The sequence below is a fragment of the Sceloporus occidentalis genome, unplaced genomic scaffold (assembly GCF_023333645.1).
Source record: "Sceloporus occidentalis isolate IW3139 unplaced genomic scaffold, rSceOcc1.0.p SCAF_18, whole genome shotgun sequence".
Lineage (NCBI taxonomy): Eukaryota > Metazoa > Chordata > Lepidosauria > Squamata > Phrynosomatidae > Sceloporus > Sceloporus occidentalis.
The window spans coordinates 6,888,639-6,915,540 of record NW_028316998.1 but is presented as its reverse complement, the minus strand read 5'-3'; the positions used below and the strand labels follow the sequence as shown (position 1 = coordinate 6,915,540).

General features: G+C 40.5%; 1 protein-coding gene across 1 annotated transcript; it reads left to right on the top strand.

Moving 5' to 3' along the window:
- The first annotated feature begins 4,442 nt into the window (after nucleotides 1-4,442).
- LOC149302559 (uncharacterized) lies at nucleotides 4,443-5,159 on the top strand. Its single transcript, XM_089482361.1, has one exon. It carries the CDS (start codon nucleotides 4,443-4,445, stop codon nucleotides 5,157-5,159), a length of 717 nt encoding a protein of 238 aa, XP_089338487.1.
- The last annotated feature ends 21,743 nt before the right edge of the window (nucleotides 5,160-26,902 follow it).

Here is a 26,902-nt window from a genome sequence, read left to right as displayed (position 1 = left end):
GAGGATGTAGGGGCAAATGCATATGGGGAATTCTGTGGAATGCCCCCATGCATTTCCAAAAGCAACACCCTAAACATGTCATATGATGAAGTGTCCCTTTTAATCTTTGAATGGTGCAGTATTTGACCAGGCACACATGACCTGTGTGGGTCCCACCTACTCTCTGTCCCTTCCAATGCTATTTGGGGCTAGCCCCAACTATGTTATCTATTTGCAAGACAAAACTTCTGCTACAGGAAGAGCATAGTTCACCCTGTATAATGTATAAATCAGCGCGATTTCTTCAAAGCCTCTTCACACATTAAACTATTCATTATGTAGGACCAGCTCAGTCCTTCTTGCAGGAGAAAGTTCCCAGTGTTGGCCCTTCAGAATGAAATTTGAAATGGTAATGCTTTCACCATAACAGCTATAAATTTAATTAATTAATCCCTATGTGCTTCTAGAACTTTCTTAGCCTTGCACCTTCTATGGGAGCTCTTGGGGTGAGGGGATTCTTGTCCTGGAAAGTCTTTTAAAAGCTAATCCCAGCAGGAGGTCCACTAGGAGTTTGGCAGCTAGCTCCTCCGTCTGTTCTGTTGTCTGTTCCTAGATATACAAACAAAGGCAGTTAGTATAATTTATGCAAAGATTTTAACCCCACACGTCTTATGGAAACATATCTACAGCAAGTTCCAGGTAACATGTAAAACTACAAATAAGTGACTTCAGGTGAAGCACTAAACATGTACTGGATAATTTGGTTATTAGTACATGGGTTATAATGATTATTTTTTACTCTATATACAGCATATTATGCCCCATGTCCCTACCTGTTGCACACCCATCCTCCCCTAATAAACATTGTAGTCTTGGAATGTAAATTCATTGATTCTGGTAATTGTGCAAAGCTGGGCTATGACAAGAATGACTCTCATTTTTAATTTTAATCCTCTCGCTGGCAGAACGGATTATCCAATCATGAGTCACAGGGGATTAGTTTTTATTCCCCGGCAGTTATACCACAATCCACATTTCTGTCATTTTGTATCCTGCTTCCTTCTTTACAAACGCTGATTGTGTTTTCACTGTTCCTTCAAATATTTGTGATCTAGTGGACTCCAATATAATCCAACCAAATCACTTGTTTCATTGTGCCTCTGATTAGTCCTTAAAACCCCCCCCAAAAAAACAACATATTCTGCACATGTAAAAATTTGAGATTTTTAAAATATAGATGACTTGAGTAGTTATTCATTAACCAAAAACAATGATCATCCGACCTATGGCTCTTGCAGTCATCATATACACTGCAGGTCACGTTTATTGATTTTCTCAATAACTTTAAAGAGAAAATGTCCCATTTCCTCCCATTATCATATCCTCCCATTTATGTATGATTTAATGGAAAACCTAAAAAGTTCCGTGGACCACAGATTGCTTGCAGAGAACTACTAGTTTAGAACTGCTAGATGGCTTGTGGGGTTTTGGATCCTTTTGTGCCATTCCTTACTGGGGGTATGAGTGGCAATGATACCTATAAAATATCCTATAAACTGTATGAACCTTCCTCTGTAATACTTGCTGCTTACACTAGTAATATATGCATTATAAGCATCTAATCTTTAAAAAAACACTTCTTGGCTATTTTTAACCTTTTAAATGCCAGGAGGGAAGCATACTCTTTTAACACACCAGTGGTTAAGTAAAGCACAACTATTTGAATCAATAAGCTATGTTACTCATGTAGAATGGGGCTGTTTTTATTTATGCATTATAAACATTGCTCCCTGTACCATTTATCGTTTAAAACCCCATTCTTCCTTTGCCAAGCAACTATATACCATAGAGCAGGGCCCGACAAATCCCAGGTCGTCATGGCGACTGATAATTTTGTCCTGGCACCTAGGTGTTTGTGAGCCAAACCTGTAATTGGGTTTAGGATCCAGATCCCCCGCGGCATTGCAGGGGACTTGGATCCTCCTTTCCGGCAGCAGAGGGTGTCTGTGCGATGCAGACAACCCCGCTGCTGCCGGCGGCTGCACCCACCCTCCTCACTGAACGGGGCTGTCACCGCCCACGAAGGTCACTGAGCCGCGCGGGCCAGCTGACTCAATTCTATTTCGGATCAACAGGGACGGCTTCTTAAAATGCAACCCCTGATGATTCTAAATAGAAGTGAGTCAGCCGGCGCCGCTCAATAACTTTCGTGGGCGGCACCAGCGCTGCTCAATGGGCTTTGTGGGCGGTGCCAGCCCCGTTCAGTGAGAAGGGTGGAGCCGCTGGCAGCAGCAGCGGGGTTGTCTGCATCGCACGGATGTTTGACAGCGGGAATCCAACAGAGTGCACACCGGGGTCTTCAGTCAGGTAAGTTGAAGTAACTGGGGGCATGCTTGGCAGTGGGAGGCTGGGACAAAGATGGCTGTGGGAGACTGGGGGCAAAGGCAAACTCTGTCCCCAATTTCCTATAGGCATCTTTGTCACTAAATAGATTCCCATAGTCTCATGTTTAGTGACACAGATGCCTATGTGAAACTGGGTGCAAAGGCAAACTCTGTCCCCAGTTTCCCATAGGCATCTTTGTCACTAAACATGGGACTATGGGAAGCTATTTAGTGACAAAGATGCCTATGGGAAACTGGGGGCAGAGTTAATTAATAGGATTAATTAATGGTAATTAAAAGTATGCACTGGTGCTTTTAGTGTGGGCAAAAGTGTTGGGGCAAAGTGAGGGCTAGGGCAAAGTGTGAGTGTAGGGCTCCTAACTTTTTTTAACTGGCTCCTAAATTTAAAAAATTTGTCAAGCCCTGCCATAGAGTGTAGCAACTCCACTGAAATAGTTGTTGCCTCTTCAAGCCGTCATTTAAAACAAAAATCCCAAACGGGTTTAAAATGTGTTACCTGTTGAAGTTAAGGACTGTGAGAGAGACCATCCATAACAATAAAACTGTGTTGCCTAAGTCCAGCAATATGGATGAAATGAGTTAGTGACTTCTACTCTATTGAGGGTTTTTGTTGTGTGTCATGGAGGAACTTATTTTTTAACTTGAAATTAGAAATAAAAGGCAAACCTTTTATTGTTATGGATGGTCTCTCTCATTGTCCTTAACTGCAACAGGTAACACGTTTTATGCCTGTTTGAAATTCTTCTTTCCAAACTATGCTAACTATGTATGATTCTCAATAGGGATCTATTGTATGCAGTACTGGGCTATTGAGGTAAAATCAGGCCAGCAGCTGATAAAATACAGATGTGCAGTTGCGCACTAAAAGTAGGTTTGAGTTGTTGTCAGCTCATTTGGTGTTTGCACTGTGTGCCTTATGACTGCTCTCAGCCCAAATGTGTGACATATTCAGGTCCTTGCTTTTCAATTATACTGTCCTGATTTTAGATGTATTAATAACTGGTCCGCAAAATTCTGCGTTTTGGATGTGTGTGGATTTCTGTGATTTCCTCTTGACCTCAGTAGACAAGCAGCCGTCGCATATCTCTTCAACTGTGGTGGCAAAGTCTTGCACATTTATATCCCCTCCTTGGCAGTAAAAGGTTGTGCCAAACTATGTTTCTAGCCAGCATTGTTTTCCAGAGAGTCGCTCCAACTTGGCCTTTTGCATATAGGATTTTAAGTTGAGGGACATTGCTGTCTTTCTACAACCACTCTGGCCACTGTTGGAATTCAAGTAATATCTAGCTGCTACTCATCCCTTGTTACATAACACAGCAATTGTATGGAAGCTCACACAATCCTAACAGACCACCCAGATTGTGGTCACCTGGTAACTTTTTTTTTTTTTCTTTCTTTTCTTGAAAAGTACCTCTTATTGTAACAAATCAAATATCTTCATTTTCTTAGGGTATATTTAGTCCTCAAGTAAATTGTGATGTAAGATCAAGCCTAAAATGTTTTAGCCTACCTGTCAGTAGAGATTAAAAAATCTGTATGCTTACGCTTATCGCTTGTGACATTTAGTCATGCCTGGAGTTGATGGAAGATTGTGTTAGTGTTTTGCTGTGGCAGAATGAGGTCACACTTAAACACGGATTGGCTGACTTAGAGTGATCTATACTCCCGTTAAGATTGCTGTTGGAAAAATGTTGTTAATGTCTTTCCTTTTGGGCTAATGCAAATTTGAAATAGTTGTTGAAAGTGCTGTTAATGTCTATTTAAGGTACAATGTTTTTGTGTAAAATGAACACAATCGGTCTAATGGACCTGTCACCAGGAAAGAAATAATATTATTTTTACGTGGAACCTTTTGTCACTTGTGTAGAGAAGTTACTTGGGGGAAAAAAACGTTTGGTGTCAAGACCCTTTTATAGATTGTGTTTATAATATGCTACCAGAAGGTCTAATTCAGACATTCCCAATAGAACTAGTGACCTTATGATTTTAAATACATTGTTTTGACAATGTTGTCAAAGTTTTAATGTTTTGCATGTTTTTATTTACAGGGCTTTCATAATGGGAGGCAAGTTGAGCAAGAAGAAGAAGGGATACAATGTAAATGATGACAAATCTAAAGACAAAGACAAAAAGGCAGAAGGAGCGAATGGAGAGGAAGAAGGAGCACCCAAAGCTAATGAGGAGAACCAATCTGCTGTAGAGAATGCAGAGGCAAAGGAAACAAAAGATGAGAAGAATGATAAGGATTCTCAACCTGCAGAGAACAAAACGGAAGTCAAGGAAGGAGAGAGTGACGCACCAAATAAAGATACAGTGCAAAAAACGGAGGGTGAGAAGACCGAGGCTTCCTCTGATGCTAAGGTGGAACCTCAGAACACTGAGCCACCTGTCTCTAAACAAGAGGAGCAGTCCGCTGCAGCTCCTGCTCCAGCTGCCAGCAGCGAAGCGCCAAAAGCCTCTGAGCCCAGTACTGAGGCAAAGGTATCCCAGCCTTCAGAAGCACCAGCAGCAAATAAAGTAGACGAAAAGAGCAAAGAGGATGGGGAAGCCAAAAAGACTGAGGCTCCCTCAGCCCCAGAAGCCAAAAGTGAGGCCGCCCCAGCTTCAGACTCAAAACCTAGCAGTGAGGCTGCTCCATCTTCCGTGAAGTCTCCAGAAACCGAAGCACCTAGTTCTACTACCAAGGCCTCTGAGCCTGCAGGACCAGCTGATGAAGTTAAAGCACCTGAGGCCGCAGCAGCTAATTCTGATCAAACCGTAGCAGTTCAAGAGTAAAATGGACAGCCTGTTTGAAATAACCACTTAAAACAACCTGCAATGATGTTTTCTTCTTTGTTTTTGATTATTTGTTTTTTCAGCTATACTAACAAACTTGATTTTAGATCTGAAATAAGTACATGTAATGCCCAGATGGGATATATAAAAAAAAAAAATCCAAATAGTATTTTTGTGGGAAAAAATGTACAAAAACAAAATACACATTCCACCTACTCTTGTTAATAAAACAAGTAAATTAAAGCAAAAAGTTATGCCAGTTTAGGATAGTTGTTTGTGAATCTTTTTACATCTAAACAGCTGCAAAGTAAAGTAATTCAACATATTGTTGTTTCTTCTGCAATAAGATTGCAGGAGAAATGTTCTTGAATTTGCCCATAGGGCTTGTGCCAAGGCAATCAAATCTTTCTAAAACAAGATTATTTTTTTTTATTTGCAGTCAATAGTATTTTTTTTTCTGTTCTTTTTTTTTTTTTTTTTTTTTTTTTTTTTTTTTTTTTAAATGCAGTGGATAATGGCCAAATGTTTTCCAAATGAACCCACTCTAGCTGTCTCTTATTCCTCTCCAGATATTTTGGGAGTAAAAGCATCCTCATCTTAGTCTACCTAGATTTCTCATGATGAATTAATGCATGTCTGTGGTTGGGTGCACCTGTAGTTCTGTTTATTGGTCAGTGGAAATTATAATAATAAAAAAAAAAGTCTGCGTTGATTTGCAGTTCCAGTTTTTCTTCCATTCTATGTCACAGACACCAACACAACACTTATTGGAAAACAAGTAATATAAAAAATAAAAAAAATAAAAAAACAAAAAAAATTAAGGAAGATGTAAAATGGATGCATTGAAAATATATGTAATTGTATAAATGGTGCAACAGTAATAAAAGTAAAATAATTAAGACAATGTTTAAAAGTTGAATCATTTTTTTTCCCCCATATTTTTATTTTTTATGACTTTTCGATTGGAGTCTTGTTTTTAGACGCTTAATTAAAAATGTTTGGGGAGGAGCCAGGTTGGCTGTTGAGGAATTCATGAACAAAATACACTTGGTAAGTTGTGATAATAGAGGGAATTAAGGCTGAGGGTTATTGACATAGAGTAGAGAAGCACAATATGGTGTAGAAGATCACAAAATGTTTAAAGGGCAAAGGAAGTAGAAATCAAATTAAAGCAAGGTATTATCTTTAACTTTATATAGGAACAACAATTAACACAGTGGTTCTTACAATACAAGGGGTATGACAAAACTAGAATCGACAGATGAAGACAAACCAATACATTAGGCACAGGAGCTTACACTCCAGGGTAACAAACGTTCCATAAAAATGGGATTCCATTTAATTCATGTCTAGGACTTCTCATTATGATTTTCTTTAGCACAAATGCCAGCTAAAGTATAAAATAATTTTGGAATCTATTTTCCTCTAAGTTTACTGTTTGGGAGTAAAGACGTCCAGTAATTTTGGTGATAAAGGAGAGAATGGGCCACCACAAGAATGCCAAGAGAACGTTGCACAAGAGACCGGGTATGTAAATAATTTTTTTAAACAGTTTGTAGACTGTTGAGTCAAGTTTTTAGAAGGTTTGTTTTGAGCAGCGCATCAATTGCGATTAAAGCAGATAATGATATATATTTTTTGCTATTCTGAGTAATGAATAGCATTTCCAATATGTTAGCGGAAGGGTTTTGCCCCTATTTCAGTCCCTGATTGAAAAGTATTATTGGCTATGGGGTCTTCACATAAACATTTATTTTACTTTATACAACTAGCACATTCCTAATCTCTTAAATTGAGGACTTTGTGTAAAAAGAAACCAGCAAGTTTAGGGAAATGTGTAGTCAGAATTATCTAAGTGGAATTAAATAAGGTCTTAAAGCTTAATATGTTACTAAATGAACACAAAATTCCACTACTGGTTTTTTTTTTTCGGGTCTGTTTGCATTGAACATTATTAATGCTTTTTTTATTTACATCAAGAAACCATCTGTGGTTGAATATTATGCTACAGACCCCAAGCATTGCGAATAAAAATACATTAAAATTCATACAAATATATATTTGGGAAAACATTTGAAAACCACATCAATGCATAAATTGTATGCTTGACAATTGGCATAGAATTGAGCGTAATAAGAATTTGCATACTTATCCACTTGAATACCACTGTGTTTGTTACTCTTGTGGGTTTTCTAGCATGATAAAGGGGTAGCTCTTAATGCTGCAGACTGGGAAGTTTAATTAAAAGGAACATGAAGATGCAGGAGAGGAGAGTAAAGGCACATAAAATAAAGCTGCAGGCACTGTTTAATAGATGAATGGGGATCTGCTCAGTGAAGTCTTCTGCAGGTATCCACAGCTGATGTACCTGGGAGCCGACGCTGAGCATCCTACAAGGGACAGAGTGTTCTCTATTGGAATGGAAGAGGGGTGGGCTCAGATCCTCAGGTATATCTGTAGGTGCCAATGTGCATGTGAAGGATGGGTTCCACTTCTGTTCAATGGTGGGGTCAACAGAAGACATGGGTTTGCAGACAAAGCTGCAAGAAAGCTACTTTGTATTGCTAGAGACAAAGGATGAAGGGGGTAGTTGACTTTACATATTATTGGTCAGTTTTCCTCTACAGCATTGTGTGCAGTACTTGATAGCCCCATCCAAATTAATTTAGATGTTCTGGAAAGAACTCTAAGAAAGATGACTATTTTTATGTGAATTCAAAGATTTAACTTACAGATCCAAACCAGGGATACATATTTCCAATCATCCAGCATCCTTATGTATTCTTGCCTGAAAACAAGTGCTTTAATGTATTTTCTTAAACACCCTCCCCCAAAGTCAATACTTTGTAGATACACATTTTGCTGCAATTACAACTGCAAGTCTCTTGGGGTATGTCTCTATAAGCTTAGCATATCTAGCCACTGGGATTTTTGCCCATTCTTCAAGGCAAAACTACACTAGCTCCTTCAAGTTGGATGGGTTCCGCTGGTGTACGGCAAGCTTTGTCATACCACAGATTCTCAGTTGGATTGAGGTCTGGGCTTTTACTAGGCTATTCCAAGACATTTAAATGTTTCCCCTTAAACCCCTCAAGTGTTGCTTTAGCAGCATGCTCAGGATCACTGTCCTGCTGGAAGGTGAACCTCCCTCAATATCCCAGTCCCTCAACAGTTTCTCTGTATTTAGTGCCATCCATCATTCCTTCAATCCTGACCAGTTTCCTAGTCCCTGCCAATGAAAAGCATCCCCACAGCATGATGATGCCACCACCATGCTTCACTGTGAGTGGTGGGATGGTGTTCTCAGGATGATGAGAGGTGTTTGGGCCAGACATAGTATTTTTAGTCTCATCTTGCCAGAGTACCTTCTTAATATGTTTGAGTCTCCCACATGCCTTTTGGTGAACAGCAAAGGTGCTTATTTTTCTTTAAGCAATGTTTTTTTCCGGCCACTCTTCTGTAAAGACCAGCTCTGCGAAATGTACAGTTCAAAGTGGTCCTATGGACAGGTACTCAATCTCCTTAGCGGAGCTTTGCAGCTCCTTCATAGTTATCTTTTGTCTGATTAATGCCCTCCTTGCCTGGTCCGTGAGTTTTGGTGGGCAGCTCTGTCTTCTCTTGTTTGTTGTGGTGCCATATTCTTTCCATTTCTTAATAATGGAAAAATGGATTTAATGGTGCTCAGCTGGATAAATACCTACAATGCTGTGTTTCCAAGAGAGGTGTAGCACAGTGAAAGAGGGACAAAGGGGCCCTGAGGATTGTGGGGGGGTGGGCACATTTAAGGCCGGTTCTGATCACGACTTGCAGGTCAATTTCAGGTCACTTGCATAATTCCATGCTATGGAGGGTGGGGTCCAGATAATGCTTGCCCAGGATCCAATCAATATTAAAGACAACCCTGACTACAAGTCAAGGAATTTTATTACATCATAAGGAGTTTAGGATGCCCTACCACTCTGAGGCCCCAAAGCAATTCCTCCATATGCCTCTTGGTTAATCCTGCCTTGGCCAAGGAGTTTGTTTAGTAGATTGGTCTAAGGTAACAGAGATATAACACATACAAATGACTAAAATGCAGCTGTTTAAAAATATTATATTATGAAAAAACTAGAACTATTTTATAATAAGGAAACCTCCATAAACAAAAAACAAAATGTAGGAGTTCCTCTTTAAGGATTTATTTTAGGACTTTACTAGAATGGAAGACTTTTATTCTGTAAACTGTAACAATACATTTAATCATAGCTTTGAAAGAAATGTAAAGGACATAAAGTAGGAAACACTGACAATGGTCGATTTTGATTATGCAGGGCAGTGAAAAAAATGATAATTCTGAGGAAGTGAATTTTTGCTTTTCCTCCCAGATCTGCAATTCTCAGGAAACTCAACATCCAAACAAGTTTGAACCATAAAATATTCTAACTTTAATTTCAAAGGCTGTGTGCATAAATGAGAACACATTTTCATTAATTGAAATTGCACTTTGCTAACACAGTATTTTGTCATATTTTGTGGAAGATGGATATGACATAAATTTGAGAATACTTTTAGTTTGCTGTTATCTATGATTTGCTTTTTATGATGTTCTGTATTTGCTCAATTATAAAATGAGGTTTTTTTTCTTCAGAGTAAATGTCTTATATTCGAGGTCATCTTATAATCAAATATAGGTCTGACTACAAGACTAAGATTCAAATTCCCCCGCAGCGCTGCAGGGGACCCGGATCCTCCTCTCTGGCAGCTGGTGAACGTCTGTGCGATGCGTGCAGACAACCTCCACTACTACCCGACACTGCCGGGGCTTCTGTGACGGACCACCAAAGGGGGGAACAAGGCATATCTGGGGGCAGAGTTGCAAGCTGTGGGGCAGATGTGCATAACTGGGGGGGCAGGTTAACAAATAAAAGGAAATAAAAGCAAAAAATGCATTTTTCTCAGTCATAGTTTTTATTAAATATGAAAAAATTGTTTACATGTGAATTACCGTAATTGATTATAAGACAAGGTTTATTCGAGGTCGTCTTCTAATCAGACCTCAAATAGAGGTCTGACTATGAGACTAAGATCCAGATCCCCCGCAGCACTGCAGGGGATCCGGATCCTTCTCTCTGGCAGCCTCTACTGCTGCCGGCACTTCCTCTGGGGGCTTCTATGATGGAGAGCCGGCATTACATGACCTTCCGGTACTGTCCACCAGCAACGGAGACCTACACCGGCTACCCCACTAGACACCAGGGAGTCTGAAGCATGGGTCACAAGTAAAGGGATGCATTGGTAAGTCGCAGGGAGGTTAACAGTGGCATGTGAGGGGTTCAATGGTTTTCTGGAGGCAGTGGCATATAGGGGGTATAAGGCATACCTGGGGGGGATTGGCATATAGGAGGTTAAAATGTATGTCAGGGAAACAGAGTGGCATATATGGGTTTATAAGGCATATCTGGGAGGCAGAGTGGCAAATAGGGGGTTAAAAGGCATATCTGGAGGCAGAGTGGCTTATTAGGGAGGGCGAGTGGCATATACGGGGTATAAGGCATTTCTGGGGGGCAGATGTGCATAACTGGGGACAGGTTGGCAAATAAAAGGTAATAAAAACAAAAGAATCAAATTTTTCAATCATAGTTTTTATTAAATATGAAAAAATAGTCTTATGTTCAGGCTTTTTCTTTTTTTCCTAAAATAATATTTAAATTTTGGGGGGTCGTCTTATGATCAGGGTCATCTTATAATTGAGCAAATACAGTAATATTTACTAACAAAACATTTTTTCTTATAGGATAGTCTTATATTCAGGCTTTTTCTTTATTTCCTAATTTAATATTCACATTTTGGGGGGTCGTCTTATAATCTTATCTGGGGACAATGCACTCATCCAACAAAGAAGCTCATGTCACACAGTAGTGCACAGTACTTTGAAGACAGAAGGACAGGGAGAGGACTACCAGCAGCAATCTGTGCACAAAGCCAGGACAAAGGTATCCTTTAAAAAGTGGCTTAAATGGGAATAAACTCAGAGAACAAGATGCTAAACCAGATCTTTGCCTTTGAAGACCTGAGCATGCAGGTATTTTCTCCGAGATACTGCAGACACCTAACAGAGTGGCTCGATTGGGTTTAATCCAAGTCAGAACATACATGTCATATACACGGCAAACTGAGAAGTGGCTTAGAACGCAACATTAACAGCTTAACAAAACATATTGCTTATACACTAAATTCAAAATTGAACATAGAAAAAAGAAACGGTAGTCATACAAAAAACAAAAAAACAGTTAAAATCTTAAAGCAGTCTTAACACAGCACATTAGCTTCTTCAAGGTACCCTTCATGCAAGTTACTTGAAGTCCATAGCCCACCATTCAGTGGGAACATATGCAGTGCACATCATTTTCTTTAGTATTCTTGCCCATGTAGCTATTTAATACTGTATTCCCTATGAGGAATGGATGTTCATTGTCAGAGCTGCTAATTCTAAAGGGCTTGTGGCAGTGCTAATGAAGTATAGAGCTATGTCTGTGCTGGTTTACGTCAGCTTCTTAAGAGGAGCATCCTGGAGAAGTTTGGACATACAACTGTGTTCTATTAAATTGTTATGCGTATGCTGCAGTAGATCAATTGCAAACTGTGAATTCCAGCTGGCATCTTGTGACTCTATGTTTACGCCACTCTTGGAATCTTTAGAGAAATGATGTAAACATGAATCTGTTTTTTTTTCATCTTAGATGTTATACGTTTACCAGTCTTGGATGACTATAGCCAAAAGCTAATGACAGGCGCATGGTCGAAATGTGGGCCCCCGGTAAAAACCCCACCATAATACCCATCCCCAAATTAAACACAGACACCAGAAATGTAGTGGAAAATTATTTATAAGTCCACATCTTGAAAAACATCGAACAAAAGTCATTGTCATACAAAAACAATAAAATACAAATAGCCCGACACCACCCACACCATGACAATGACCCAAACAATAAATTAACAGTGACCAAAAACATAATAAAGTGCCAATAATTTACATTTCCAACTCCTAAATAGGGGTATACCCAGATACCCATACACCCCCAGGTTCTGAGCCACAGACCAGCTCGAAACCTACAAAAAACAACCAACAACCTTTCATTAACTTTTTTCCACGAAAACCCCCATTCAAAACTCTCCAAACTTGCCTCTCCACCCCGCACCAGCCAGACCTTGACCCCTCAAGCCGTCTGAGCCACGCCACCCCGAAAAAACAGAGCCCGAACCAAACCATCCTGAAAGCCTAAATTCAGCAAATCAAGACCAACATCAGTCAAATGCACCCTGTCTGCCCGAAAATAACCTGGGAGCAACGACTCCAACTCCAGATGCCAAACCACCACACCCCCAAACTTCTTAACAAAACTGGCCATCAACCTATTGACCTTACCCCGACATCTGGCAATAGCCGCAGGATCATGAGCATGCCTCCAACTCAAGCGAGGAACCATCTCCGACCATACCACCATAACCCCCGGCACCAAAACCCTCAACCGATCCAGATCCTGTTTCATCCGCCGAACCAAGTCCCTCTGCGGCACCAGACCCAACTCATTACCCCCCGCATGAAACAGCACCACATCCGGTCGCAACCCAGAATGCAACCTCCCCCACACTTCCGAACACACGTCCGTCCAACTGAAACCCCGAAAACCAAACCACCGACGCTTGATCCGGTCCTCAGGAAAGCCCAGCTGCTGACCGTTAACACGAACTGCAGCTCTCCGTCTGGCCCAGAAAACATATGAATGGCCCACAATCCAAGCCACCAATCCTACAAAAGAAACAGAATATACAAAAATTAACAGAAGAACATCACACCCATCAGACCACATTCCCTGGCCGCACATACGTACGAAAACAATCCGACTCCCATCTCCCGATCCTCTTAACCAAGGCATCGCCCAAACCTAGGCGTGCCGCCTCCGTAGCCGCCCCAATCCGGAACGAATGGGTTCCAAAATGCCGAGGATCCAAACCAAGACCTTGCAGCCCTTTACGAAACACCTGCAAAAACTGAAAACGAGATAACGCAGTACCATCTGCATGAACAAAGAAGGCCCCAGACACCCGCGGCCGATCACTCAAAAATGCAACCGCACCCTGCACCGGGCACAATAAGGACCCTTCAAACGGGTACAGAACCACCACACAACCCTTCCCCAAAACATCGGTCTTGGATCTCCGTAACCAGATCGAGACCATATCCCTGCTCACTACCACATCCTCAAAACGCAACGCCCCTTGACCCTTCGTATTGCCATTCACCAGCTCGCCAATCCGAAACGCCCCAAAAAACGCAAACAAGAAGGCAACTTGAAACAGCCGGACCTCATAAAACGAAAAACAAATACTAGGTAATACCCCAAGCAACTGAGAGAGAACCTGTACCGAGACAGGCCGTCTCGAATCGACCCCCCTACGATTCCTCCTGAACCCCTTTGCCGAACAAAAAAATGTTTAGTGTGATCCACCCAACCATTCAGCTTAAACAAAAAGGCCAGCGCAGCCATTTTCTTATTGATAACTGACGCCGACACCCCCGAGGAAAACAAAGGAAAAATAAACCAAAGCAACGCCTCCAATTGACTCGAACCTGAAAACAAATCCCCTACCACGGCTACTTGCTGATCCCAAGCATCCCACACTTTACTGTAAGCCGCCCACGTCTTAGGCGCCAAGGAAGCCCTTATGCAACCTGCAAACATTCGGTCCCGAGCTGCCAGATCTCCTCCGTACACGCTTGACCATCCGCATGCGCTCCTGGTGCCGCTTCCCGAAACCGCTGCCACTGGAAACGAGACAGAGAATCCGCAACTATATTAATAAATCCAGGAACATGCCGAGCACGAAAAACAACATTCAGCGACATGCATAGCAACACGAGCCTGCGTAACAACCGCACCACCGGACCCGACGATGCCGATAGATGATTCACCGCCTGAACCACGGACATATTGTCGGAAAAGAAAACGACCTTCCTATCCCGTAATAGATCCCCCCATAAAGCCAACGAAATAACCAAAGGGAACAATTCCAAAAAGGCCAAATTACGAATCAAGGAATTCTCCAACCACTGAACCGGCCACTTCTCCGCACACCAGCGGCCCCCAAAATAGGCCCCAAAACCAACACTACCCGAAGCGTCCGTAAACAGTTCTAACTCCTCTGCCGTAGCAGACGCCTTCCTAAAAATTACCGTGCCATTAAAATGTTCTAGAAACGTCCCCCAAACCTCCAAATCCGCCCTCATATCTACAGACACCCTGATAAAGTGATGTGCCGACCGCACACCGGACGTTGCCTTAGACAGACTCCTACTAAATATCCTTCCCATAGGGATAACCCTACAAGCAAAATTCAATCGACCAATCAACGATTGCAGTTGCCGAAGGGTCACCTTTCTAGCGGTCTTCACCATGTCAACACACTGCCGCAACGCCACCAGTTTATCCCGAGGAAGCCTGCACTCCCCCTTACCAGAGTAAATTTAAGCACGAGTGCTCAGGCTGTGGGGGGGGCGCATGGGCTCAACCGGTGTTTCAAGCGGGGTAAGTCAGGGGCCGCCGGTGGCAGTGGGTCAACGCCTGCAGCTACCTCCGGTGAGGTTAAGAGCGATGCTACCGTAGCTAAGCCGCTACGGTAGGCGAGGGGATGCGGAATTGTTAAAGGATGGTTTTCTGTATGGTTTTCCCATCCCGTTCTAGACTAGGTATGCAGGGCGTGAGTGTAGGAATCTTAAGTAGGTTGCGGACTTTCCTGAGGTGGTTAGGGATAAGTTGATGAAGGAGGTGCAGTTGGGCAGGATGGCGGGGCCGTTTAAGGCCCAACTGGTCCCGCAGCCATGCAGCACCTCTGTCCCTCGTAGCAGCCCGGATTCCCTCCAACAACGCCTCCACATCGCGATCCATAGCACCTGCAAAAGAAAAACACAAGCTCCCCAGACCCGGAGATGCCACAAGGACAACAACAGGTCTGACAAGCAGATTAAAATTGTGCAAAACAAAATGGATGCTACCTATTTATATAACCCAGACCTTAACCTTAACTGACCAATGAAATTAAATCAAAACCCCTAAGGCCCACCTCCTAGCACTGTCAGGGCCTCCTCCGCTAAGCTGCGCTTGCTCCAATGGCTTCATTATTGTATCTATGGAGCTATTCCAAGCCCCCAGTTTACAAAGTTCAGTATTTGCTTACTAGGTTTTAAGGGTTTCTGCTAAATGCAGCTGGGAACAACTGGAATTTTCTGAATATCCATTGTGATGTTGCCTATGCAGTTACGAGTGAAATTAGTAATATTAATAATTTATAAAGCACTATAATTTCACATAGTGTTGTAGACTAGGTAAACAGGACATAACAAATAGTGTATAGCGTACAATTTTCACTTACAGAAACAAAAGGTAGGGCAGGCCCTGCTCAAACAAGATTGAAATAGACAGCAATGCAGTGTCACATTTTAGAACTATTTTGGGGCAATTTGATCTTTAATGGACAGAACCCATTAATATCCATGTGTCATATCGAAGAAACACCTAGTTTTTATCTCACTTTACTCACAAAAATGTCTGAAGGTCCAATTTAGTCCTGAGTGAAACATATCCCACCATTTAAGAGCCCCACAAGTTCCCTTCATTTGGTGGGACTACAGTTAAAATTGTAAACTTTGTAAATCTATCCATTATCTATATGTCTATATATCTAACTTTATCTTTTTCTAAATAACGTTGTTAGTTTTGGTAGCAGTGAGATTTCTGGATGCAGCTGTGCTATTGCTAGGGATGCACAAGATAGGTTTTCTTCATGACAACGGTGCTTGGTACCAACTTCTCCCTCTCTCAGCAATAAATGGCCCTGTTATTATCATGTACAGGTAAAGTATCTCTTATCCAAAAATCCCTTATCTAAAGTGATATTAAATCCATTTTTCCTGAGGGGGAAAAGGAAAGCGGTATCTGACCTCTTCTATAGATCTTCTTCTCATCTCCTTTTCAGCTAACTAGAAACCCCAGGGCCCAGGTGTGAAAATTGCCAAGCAACACGTCCCACAATGCCGCTTTTGCCCTCAAACAGCTTGTGAGCACCACCTTTACCTCAAGCAACTTATCTGTTCCCTCAGACAGCCTGCCTGTGCCTTCTTTGCTCTAGCTTGTCAGTGCCCCCAAACAGCTAATCTGTGCCACCAAAAAGCTTGTCTGTGCCATCAGTGCCCCTTGCCCCACCACTCATACTCACACCATGGCACACATATGTAAACACACTTACATCCACATCCATAGTCACACACACTTAAATATCCACATCCATGGTCACACACACTTATACATAGACATGCATGATCACATATAACATGTATAATATATACTCAACCTATAGTGATTTCTTACATGGCTATTAACAAAACAAAGAGTCAAGTCCACACATATGTTCATACATACATAAAAAACAATATGCAAGGCCCAGGCTATTATCTTCAACTTTCTACGTTACATTAATGGAAAATTGACATGACATACCGTACTTTAATGCACGGATGGTAGTTCCACAATTTTTGGGACATTAGGTATATCGGATTGTGTAAAATATTCTTTCTCCTTATCAAGTCCCAAAGTTATGTTTTATTCTCCCATTTCCATAACTTATTTTACTTAAGTTCTTTCTCCTGTTAACCTTTATCGCATGGCACCAAATAGTCTTAATATTCCCTCTTTATAATGGGCCATAGTTGCTTCCCCATATCATGAAATTGACTGAGGTTCGCTGGCCATAACATCATGGAGGAACAAGTCCCCACTGTGGCCCCTGCCTGCAGACTTGCACAATCCCACAGTATTAATGTGTACAGTTCTGCCAGTCTTGAGGCTCAGGGCTCTCCGCAGTGTGTGCTTTCGGACTTATGTAACATGTCACTACAGATCTTTCTTGTTCTCTTAATCACCAGTAAATGTGTTGCTATGGTCCCATGTTCTTATCTGTTACTCTTGCAGTTGGCAGGAGTAGAGGGATTGGTGTAGAATGAGGTACAGATCTCCTTATTTCCCCCACTAGACCACCAACACTATGGGCCCTGGACACCCTTTGTAAATGGAGATAAAGTGGAAGAGATGAGTAGCGTAGAGGGGTCTTCAAAATATTTAGAGCATTGGGCTACCGCCACTTAGCTATGTACCTATACGTCGTTTCCTACGCACCTATGCTAATATGACTTAATTTACATTGTGTGCCCAGAAGAAGCCCATGAAATATATATTTTTATATTTTCAAGATCAGCCAAAAATCATGTTTTCATTCTGCATTGTCTTTTACTGGATACTTTGGAATGTAAAGTCTGTGTTTCTGATTCAGGCCTAAAGGGTTAAAACACACTTTTATCTCTGTTATCATTGATTCCCTTTTGTTTATTTGCAGTGTGTAAAGGAATTTATGCAGCGTTATCAGATCCCACAGCATGACTCACTGGTAATCCCCTAGAAGTGGCTGCCATCAGGGGATTGTTTGTTTCGAGAATCCAAAGCCGGAGAAACAGTCAACATAAAATGAAAATGAAAAACTAATACTGACATCGGATAATGTTGACTCATTAAAGGGCAGTCCAATAAAATCATGAGACGTGTTTATTTATTTACTATCCCCATGAGTTACAAAAAGTTGATCGTAGTCCCCAAGGTAGGCTGGTGGCATTCCATATATTTTTATTGATTAGAATATCAGTTGTATGTGCTGTTTATACTACACAATCCTGAGAGAGCATACTGGATACTGAGTTTGCTGTCAATGTGGATATTGTGCTTCTTTTTCAGGAATGCCCTACTGGTCTGTGTAGCAATTCAGTGGTTAAACAGATGCTGCTTACTGACCTACATAGGAAGAAGACTGTTACAAATAAGTCCAACGCAAGGCTCAGGAAATGGGATCCCTGCTGATGTGTGTGTTGTTCTCCTTTAATCAGTAATGCAAAACAATGTCTGTATTTTTCATTTTTCTTCAGGAAGGTCTTAAAATGAGGACTAAAAAGCCTCTTAAAAATCAAACGGCGATGGTTTCGTTTTGTGTGTCACGTATATTCAGTCATAGGAATTCCAAAACATCACGGCCTATTTGAAGGAAATGACCAACATATTGAATAGTTTGTGTTATTCGATTTTTCAAGGAGGCTTAAATATTCCATTACAGCATGCGATATCTACACGATTATGGTTAAAATAAAAATCTACAGATTTTAGATTAGGGACATGCACATAGACACTAGTAGTATCTTGTCTCTTGTTCTGTCTCCCCATGTACCTAATCTTCTCCTTGATTGGCTGCTCATTTAATAGTTTGCTAAATCTTTGTAACATTTTTGACAGCAGGAAATATGAGGGAAAATCATGAATTCTACTCCATGTTTTCACTACGAACTACAAATCTTAATATAAAATATGGATAGGCATTTTTATGTTTTTTCATTAATATTATTTGATTTTTGGCGAAAGACTAACTTCATTTGTATACAATGGTTTTGATGGAATCTAAGGTTTTGAGCTTAACAGAAATGGATACTAGGATGCCACATGACATATAATCCTAAAAATGACTAGACATTATGGCTCATAGTTAAGTAATACATCATTAATGCTACATGTTTTTGTATACACTTTATTCCTTGTTGAGAGCAGCGTTATGCCACATCTAGACAAATAGTCTTACTTTGAAAGCCATACCAAGCAGTTGTTCTGCATACCTTCATAACTTGGACTGATAGTCTACTACCATCTAACAATACAAACCAGGAGCCACCATAGACCTTACTAAGCTGCAAGAATTGTCTAATGTTGGAGTTGATTACCCTGCTATGCTAATAAATTGAAATGAGTTATTTGCATACCTAGGAACTTGTATGGTTTTACCCATAGACTCTGGGATGGATTAGTCTACAGGTTGGGAGAAATTTTTGTCCATGCCAATTCCTTGTCCAGGTTATGTTTACTCTCTGGCTATATTGTGTCCCTTAAAAGTCTAACTGTGTCAAGCCTCGTCTCCTGGTAGCAACAACATCTTCAGAAGAGGGGGCACTCTGGGCAGCCAACCCTGGGGAATTGTCAAGTATAGTTACTTTTGTTGTATGATCAATCTTTAAAGAGCATGTGTTTTTATCCAATCTACTCTAACACTGGCACCATATACTTTAAATGGATGTTTTAACATGAGTAGTGCATTTATCACAACCCACAGTCCTTTATCATGGACAGGTCTTTGAAAATAGAATTTGGCTTTGTATCCAAGTTCATTCTACCCAATGAATATTTTGTAAGTTCATTATCAATCCCTGTTTTATATGCAAAATACATTTGTTAGCAACATAAGATCACAAGGAAACAGTTCATAATATATAAATAAAACTCACATAGCATGGTAATCCAATGGCATTATATAAACTGTTCATGACTATTCTGTTGTCTCCATTGCAACTACCATGAAACTCACATTGTTTTCATTATTTTCAACTGAAGCCCTAAATATAGTTTCAGGATTGAATACTGTGCTGGTTTCTTATTGTGAATAATGTCCTCATTTAGGTTTTCTTGCTCTGCGACTTCAGATTAGTTAAACAAAGCTATGTTGATAGTTAGAAACTCCAGATGCTTCAGCTGATAGCACAGTGCTCACCAAGAGATTCCTTAGAACACAGCAGTGCTATATAGTGCTGAACTTACATTCACACAATGGCCCCAGGAAGCATATGCTCCACAGTACACTACACAACTATAATTCAGAATGCTCACTTGGAATTCCACCCATTGGTTGTGTTCATTGTGCTTTTGCATTATTATCAAATTAGCCTAGATGTCCATGAAATCTATTAATAAAATTCTTCAAGAAGGGATATAGGCAGGAAGTTGGCATGACCAAACACTGCCTCCCTGCCCGGAAAAGACCCTGGGAAGCTGCATTTCACCGAAGACTCTGGCTATGCCTATTGTATTGTACTCTCATCAAAATGTACATATCCCACTGTTCTTATTATATTACTGTACACACCCAACTACATAAATTAGTCCTAAAAAAATACCAAATTTATATGTAATAGTTTGGCTTTGAAAAGTAAAGAAACGTATAGTTGTTATATGGACGCCTCTCTGGAGCTTATTGGTGTTGTACCTATACCTTATTATATACACAGATCAGCCATAACATTTGACCACCTGCCTAGTATTGTATATGTCCACCTTTCGTCGCCAAAACAGCCTTCATCCGTCGAGGCATGGACACCATTAGTCCTGTAAGTCCTATAAGTTGCGAGGTGGGGCATCCATGCATGCATCCTGGTGCCATGTGTTCTCCAGGTAAGCGACACACACGCACCCAGCCATCCACGTGATGTAAAAGAAAACATGATTCATCAGACCAGGCCACCTTCTTCCATTTCTCTGTGGTCCAGTTTTTATACTCACTTGCTCATTGTAGGTGCTTTCGGCAGTGGACAGGAGTCAGCATGGACATCCTGCTGGTCTGTGGCTATGCAGCCCCACACGCAACAAACAACCATGCACTGTGTTTTCTGGCACCTTTTTATCGGAACCAGCATTAACCTTTTCAGCAATTTGAGCTACAGCAGCTCATCTGTTGGATTTGACCACAGGGGCCAGCCTTCAGCATCCACGTGCATCAGTAAGCCTTGGCCTCCCATGACCTTGTGGCCTGTTCACTGCTTTTCCTTCCTTGGACCACTTTTGGTACAGAACACACTCCAGAACACATCAAATTTGTGTACCAGACCAGGTGTGTCCCAGACTTACCTACCTTCCAAATCGTGTGCCCTGCCAGAGGGCGTCCAAGCCGTGTGCCCTGCCAGAGGGCTTCCAAGCCGTGTGCCCTGCCAGTGGGTCTCCAGTTCTAGGCTTGTCCGGCAAGACTCTCCAGTCCATGTGTTACGATAACTGTATCCTGTTTTTGCTTTATTCCACTGTATATACCAGCCCTGTTCCTGATCAGCCAGCTTTTATCAATACAATCTATTCTTGCATACAAGCCTGGAGTGAGACTGTTATCGCTTGTCTGTACTTATCTGTCTTTAAAAATGCATCATGGATTACAGACATAGCCTCAGATATCTCCTGCAATTCGGCTCCTACCCGACCTGCTGGTCCGGGTCCTGACACAACGTTCTAAGTTAAAAAATGTGCACTTATCGAATGTGGTGTTTTACCTCCCAAACAACCCAACAAACCAATGCATGGTTGGTATACCTCTACTCGGGAGATGTTGCTCAACACATATTGAGATGTTGTTTGACAGTTGCATATACCAGGAGCTATAAATTCATACCTGAAGTACAATTTGTGTGATGAAAACACACCAAATAAATTACTACCACAAAGTTTGACAAAGGGTGGTAGTAGATTTAGTGCATGGAATCGGGTAAAATACAAGCATTTGAAATACCTTGGGGTGTCTAGTTTTCAAAAATATAAGGTTTGATGGGATAAATTTAATTGGCCAGCTTCAAAGATGTCCCAAATAGCATATGGGGCAGGATGACCAGATTTGGAAAAAAATGGTTTTGAAATAGCAAAACTCTACTTGCACTTATTGCCCTATAACTTGCAAAAAAAACCCCAAAAACATAAACACATTGAGTATTTCTAAACTCAGGACAAATAGTAGAATCTATTTAGCAGGTTTTTCATTAGCTTTTAAAGATGGGTGAAAGATTTTTTAAAAAGTGAGAAAAAGTGCTTTTTTTCAATTTGTCATTATATATATATATATATATATATATATATATATATAGAAAACATCCAAAAATAGTTACCGGCACTCCAGGGACTTCTTTAAATAATCACTCCAGAAACTGCAGTTTTCCAATCAACGTTTCAGTCTATTTATTAGACTTTCATCAGGACATGTCCTGATGAAAGTCTAATAAATAGACTGAAACGTTGATTGGAAAACTGCAGTTTCTGGAGTGATTATTTAAAGAAGTCCCTGGAGTGCCGGTAACTATTTTTGGATGTTTTATGATTTGCTGTTGCAGCTACTTGGCACCGGGCTAAAAAGGTGGTGATTGGTGTGCAATTGTTAATTTTGGACATTATATATATATATATATATATATATATATATATATATATATATATATATATATATGAAATTAGATGATATGATCAAAAAATGGTAAGCCCTTCTTGTCCTGGAAAAACAATAGATAACTTGTATGGGTACACTAAATGAGAGAGGAGAAATTTACAGCTAAACATGAGCACAGCAAAAGTGTTAAAACAGCATTGGTCACGAAGGGTACAAAAACTAGCCTGGTCCTTAAAGAGTTAATCGTTCCCTGCAACCTAGCAAAAGTTTGAATAATTAAAGAAATTATATTTCTAATGCAGCATTTGGCTACAAAAGCTTTACATTAAACACACCGCACATACACATTTATAAATGAACAACCTTTGTGAAATATGCAGTCAAGTCTATCTGATTTAGATATCCCATTTAACTTTATATAATATGTACACATGGACTTGGTCCAGCACTGAGATTACACAAAGACCCAGAAGATGCCCAGATTGCATCCACAACACCCTACCTCTTGATGCTCCGTCAAGGCAGTTACAGGGTAGGCCGCACCCCCGGACGCAAAACATGCCGCATCCCCAGCCTCAATTAGAAGGTGCACCGCATCCATTGACACGGAGGCAGTTCATTAATATCCACATGGAGTGAAAAGGTTGCAGTTGCAGAGGGATGTGTGCAACTAGCTCTCATTTGTGGATGATAGACATACCAGGCCGGTACCAGACAATCAACACTAATGACTGGGAGGATACAGTAACCTGCAGCCTTACTTAAACCCTGCTCACCCTCACTACTTTGCTTGTGTATTGCCAATCTGTTGTACCTGTCCATGTGCAGTTACCATCTCCCTGTTCTTGCAACAGCTTGTTAACCCACTTGAACTTGTTTGACCTCCCGACTTTTTTTTTTACCTTGTTATACAATTATCCTGATTATCTCCTGCTCCACGACCTCGGCTTGTTTACCCTTTATGATCCTGTGCTGTCTGTCTTTGACCTTTTGGATTGATAAATGACTGCTTCTTTTGGACTGTCTGCTTCTGGGTGTCTACACCTTCTGCCTGAAAGGTCCCAACCCAGTCCTGACACACAATGACCTCCTCTCAGTTAAGGCTTCTCTAGGTGTGGCTCACATTCACCCTTAATTTCTTTATACCCCTAAGCAGTAACTATAATGTAATGCAAGAATACACATATATACTCTACCCTTACAATTGCCTGCCCATAAGCACACAAACACCTGCTCATATACACATACATACAAATGCACATTCACACTTGCCCTTAGACAAACATCCTGCCTTACAATTGGTCTTACATCCACACACTTGCTTGCCCTTAAATATACTTGCTCTAACATACAAACACTTTCAAAACACACACTCTAACTCCTCTTCCTCTCCTCCTCCCCCTTTTCTCCTTATCACTTTCTATTTATCTCTCCTTTTCTCTCTGATCCTCCTATCTCTTATCTCTCCCATTTCGCTTTTTGTCAGCATTCCCTTTTAGCTTTATCTCTCTTCCTTTTTTCTTTCTCTTTATCTCCTCATCCCTTTTTCTCCAGTTCTCTTTATCTCTTCCCTCTCTTTGATCATTATCTTTTCTATTATCTCTCCAATGTCTCCTATACCATCTTTTATCTCCCCCCCTTTTCTCTATCTCTCCTATTTCTCCTTAGCCCTCCCCTTTCTCTTTAATCCCTCATCTCTCCTCTTCTTTCTCTCATCTTATCTGTCCTCTTTGTCTCCATCTCTCTTCTTTCTCTTTAACTTAACTCTGTATCTTAACTTCTTCCTTAAATTTTTGCCTTTCATGTATTTGTAATGTCTGTAGAAGAGGATCCCGTAAAGCAGGATAGGCCAGGCCTCAATCAACAATACAGCGTTAACTGAAGACAGGAGAACCGAAGGCAACGTGGTCAAGCGAGCCGGGTCAGAACCAAAAGAAGCCTTGCGGTCGGCGAGGTAGCAGGTTGGGAGATGGTACCCACTGCCTCAGAAGATTTGCGGCGGGTTGAGAAGGTCACCAGACCGGGTGATTAGAAGGGTGTAATAGAAAGAGAGAAGAGAGAGACAAGAGGAGGCAAAAGAAAAAGCAAGAGAAACAAGATGAGAGCGAAACAAGATGAGAGAGAAAGGAGAGAATGAAAATAAGACAGCCAACAGAAATGAGAGAAGATGGGTGGGCCATGACACCACAGCAGGATCTGATTGTCAGCATGTCTGCTGGGGCATGCCCTGTGTTCTTCGCTATGCCAAACGTCATCTCTCTGACTCTGCACTGCAAAATGTGCAGTGGCTTACAACTACCTAGACCACAGAAATGGCACATGCTATAGGGTTAAACTGATCATTTATTTAGTTGTCATATGATACACTAACAAGCTGTAAACAATCTAGATTATGTAGGACATATACTGTAATCAAAGGTCATGCACAATTTATTGTAAATTACAGCATATTTTGGTGGCAAATATCCCCAGAGAGATTTTTGGTGGTATTTTATTTCCTAATCACATATCTCGGTTTCCATGTTCCTTGTTTGACATTTTGTGGTACATGCTTATGAAAACATATCCAGATCATGTACATGTACAAAATGATAGTATAATTCGCCACCGCCAACAAAAGTTACAAAAAAAGATCCTTTTGAAATTAACTAAAAACTATTATGGTAAGTGAAAATAACATTTGATTATGATTTCATTTTCATTATATGGAATAATCAATGCTTAGCTATCTGAGTAAATTCATTATTACTTAAAAGTTTAAAAAATAATGAATTAAACTAGTACAGAATTAAACAAAAGCTAAAGTATGTTGCCAAAAACAGACAAAGGGCTCATATGAGCAATGCATAACATTCTGTCAGTGACTAGCTTTCAAATAACCAATGGCCATATTTACTGTAATTCACCTTTATAGCTTACTGTTCTGAGTAAGCTATTATTCAATGTGGTCTGTGCCCATTTCTGTGAACCTTCTGTGAATCATGCTTATTGGAATAATACTGTATTGTTTCATAACAAAAGTCTCAAATGAAGACTATGACAGGTTTTAATTTAATACAGCCACATAAGTTGTCTTTCTCTGCAGCTAACTAGGGGTCCATTGTTTCTGCACAGCATGTATCAGATATTATTCCACATAGGACATCAGCAATGGAATAAAGGATTTAAGCCTTAAAGAATACTATGGCACAGCTCAAAATTTGGTTTTAGGAAATCATACCTCCCAAATTAGGAAAATATTTTCAGAAAATAGGTGGCATGGTTAAAAATGGAGCAGTCTTATACACAAAATATGTGGATCCATAAAAATGTTGATGAAATCCACTGCAGCGTGATTCAAACACCCTTAAGGAATAGAATATTAGTATTAAAACTTTCAAATTCTGCATTCTGGCTATAACATTCGCACACACGCAAGATTTAAGGATGTAGTTAGGGATGCAAGACATCAAAATGATTTTATATTTTCCTCCATCATTTTGATCTTCTCTTGGGTCAATGGATTGGGAACATTTTACTTCTAGGTTGACCAAGAAAGTGAAAACATTTCCACATCTCTTTGTGACTTACATTTACATTATACAATATGTTTAGTTTAATATTCAGGATGAAAGCTCTCCAGATACTCAACTTAAAAACAGTCTGGTTCATACCTTGCTGCTGAGTGTTTTCTTTTGAAGATGGCAGTTAAGATTTAGATTGCATTGAAACACTGGGAATGTTGTGTTTAATTAAGCTGTCTCGACAAAACCCATGAAGTATTATGGGACAATGGATAGATTATAGTTAAACAGTATTATCTGTTCTCTTTCTACAATGGAACAATAGCCTTTATATCCTGCTGCATCTGTTACTTTCATTTTTATCTTTTTTTTTTAAAGTAAAACACAATTCAACAATATGTGTTACTCATGTACACATAAAAATGAAATATTTGAACTAAAGAATGTATCACATTGAAACAATAAATAGTATTGATGGTATGAAAATAATGGCTTACTTATTCATTTTGAGGTCCATACAACATGCCATCCTGATTAATGCTGATAGTTAAAGGAATTTTGTAAAGTAAGTGTATTCGTGGAATTGTAAATAAAATAAATAAAGAGGAGATAATTTTATTAGAAAATTGGCACAACAGCAGATGGAATAGAGTTTTGGACTTAAGACCTTAATTCCTAATGGGCTGAAGAGTGCTTTGTATTTTTATTTTTTATATTTTTATTTTTTAATGCGTATTTATCTATTCTTATAGGGGTAGTAGAAGTATTATTAACCCCTTAACGACAATTGCCGGTCCTGGCACGACACGGAAAAGCATGTGCTTTACGACAATTGACGTGCCAGGACCGGCACGTCTTTAAACGGGTGCAGAAAGCGATCTGTTTACGCTTTCTGCACCCAAAAAACGTTGCTGAATGCCTCGACCTCGAGGCATTCAGCAACGCCGCGATCGGAACGAAAGGGCCATCTCTGGCCCCTCCACGGGGCGTCAACATCCGCCATACTTTGTATGGCGGCGGACGCCCGTTTTAAAAGCGTTTAGGAGGCGATCGACGATCGCCTCCTAAACTTAAATGGTGTCGCTGGAATGCCTCGATCAGGAGGCATCCAGCGACACCAAACACTTACCTTTCGATGGGCTGTGA

Excerpts from the sequence above, each read along its gene's own strand:
- LOC149302559 (XM_089482361.1), top strand. The coding sequence starts at position 4,443 with ATGGGAGGCAAGTTGAGCAAGAAGAAGAAGGGATACAATGTAAATGAT.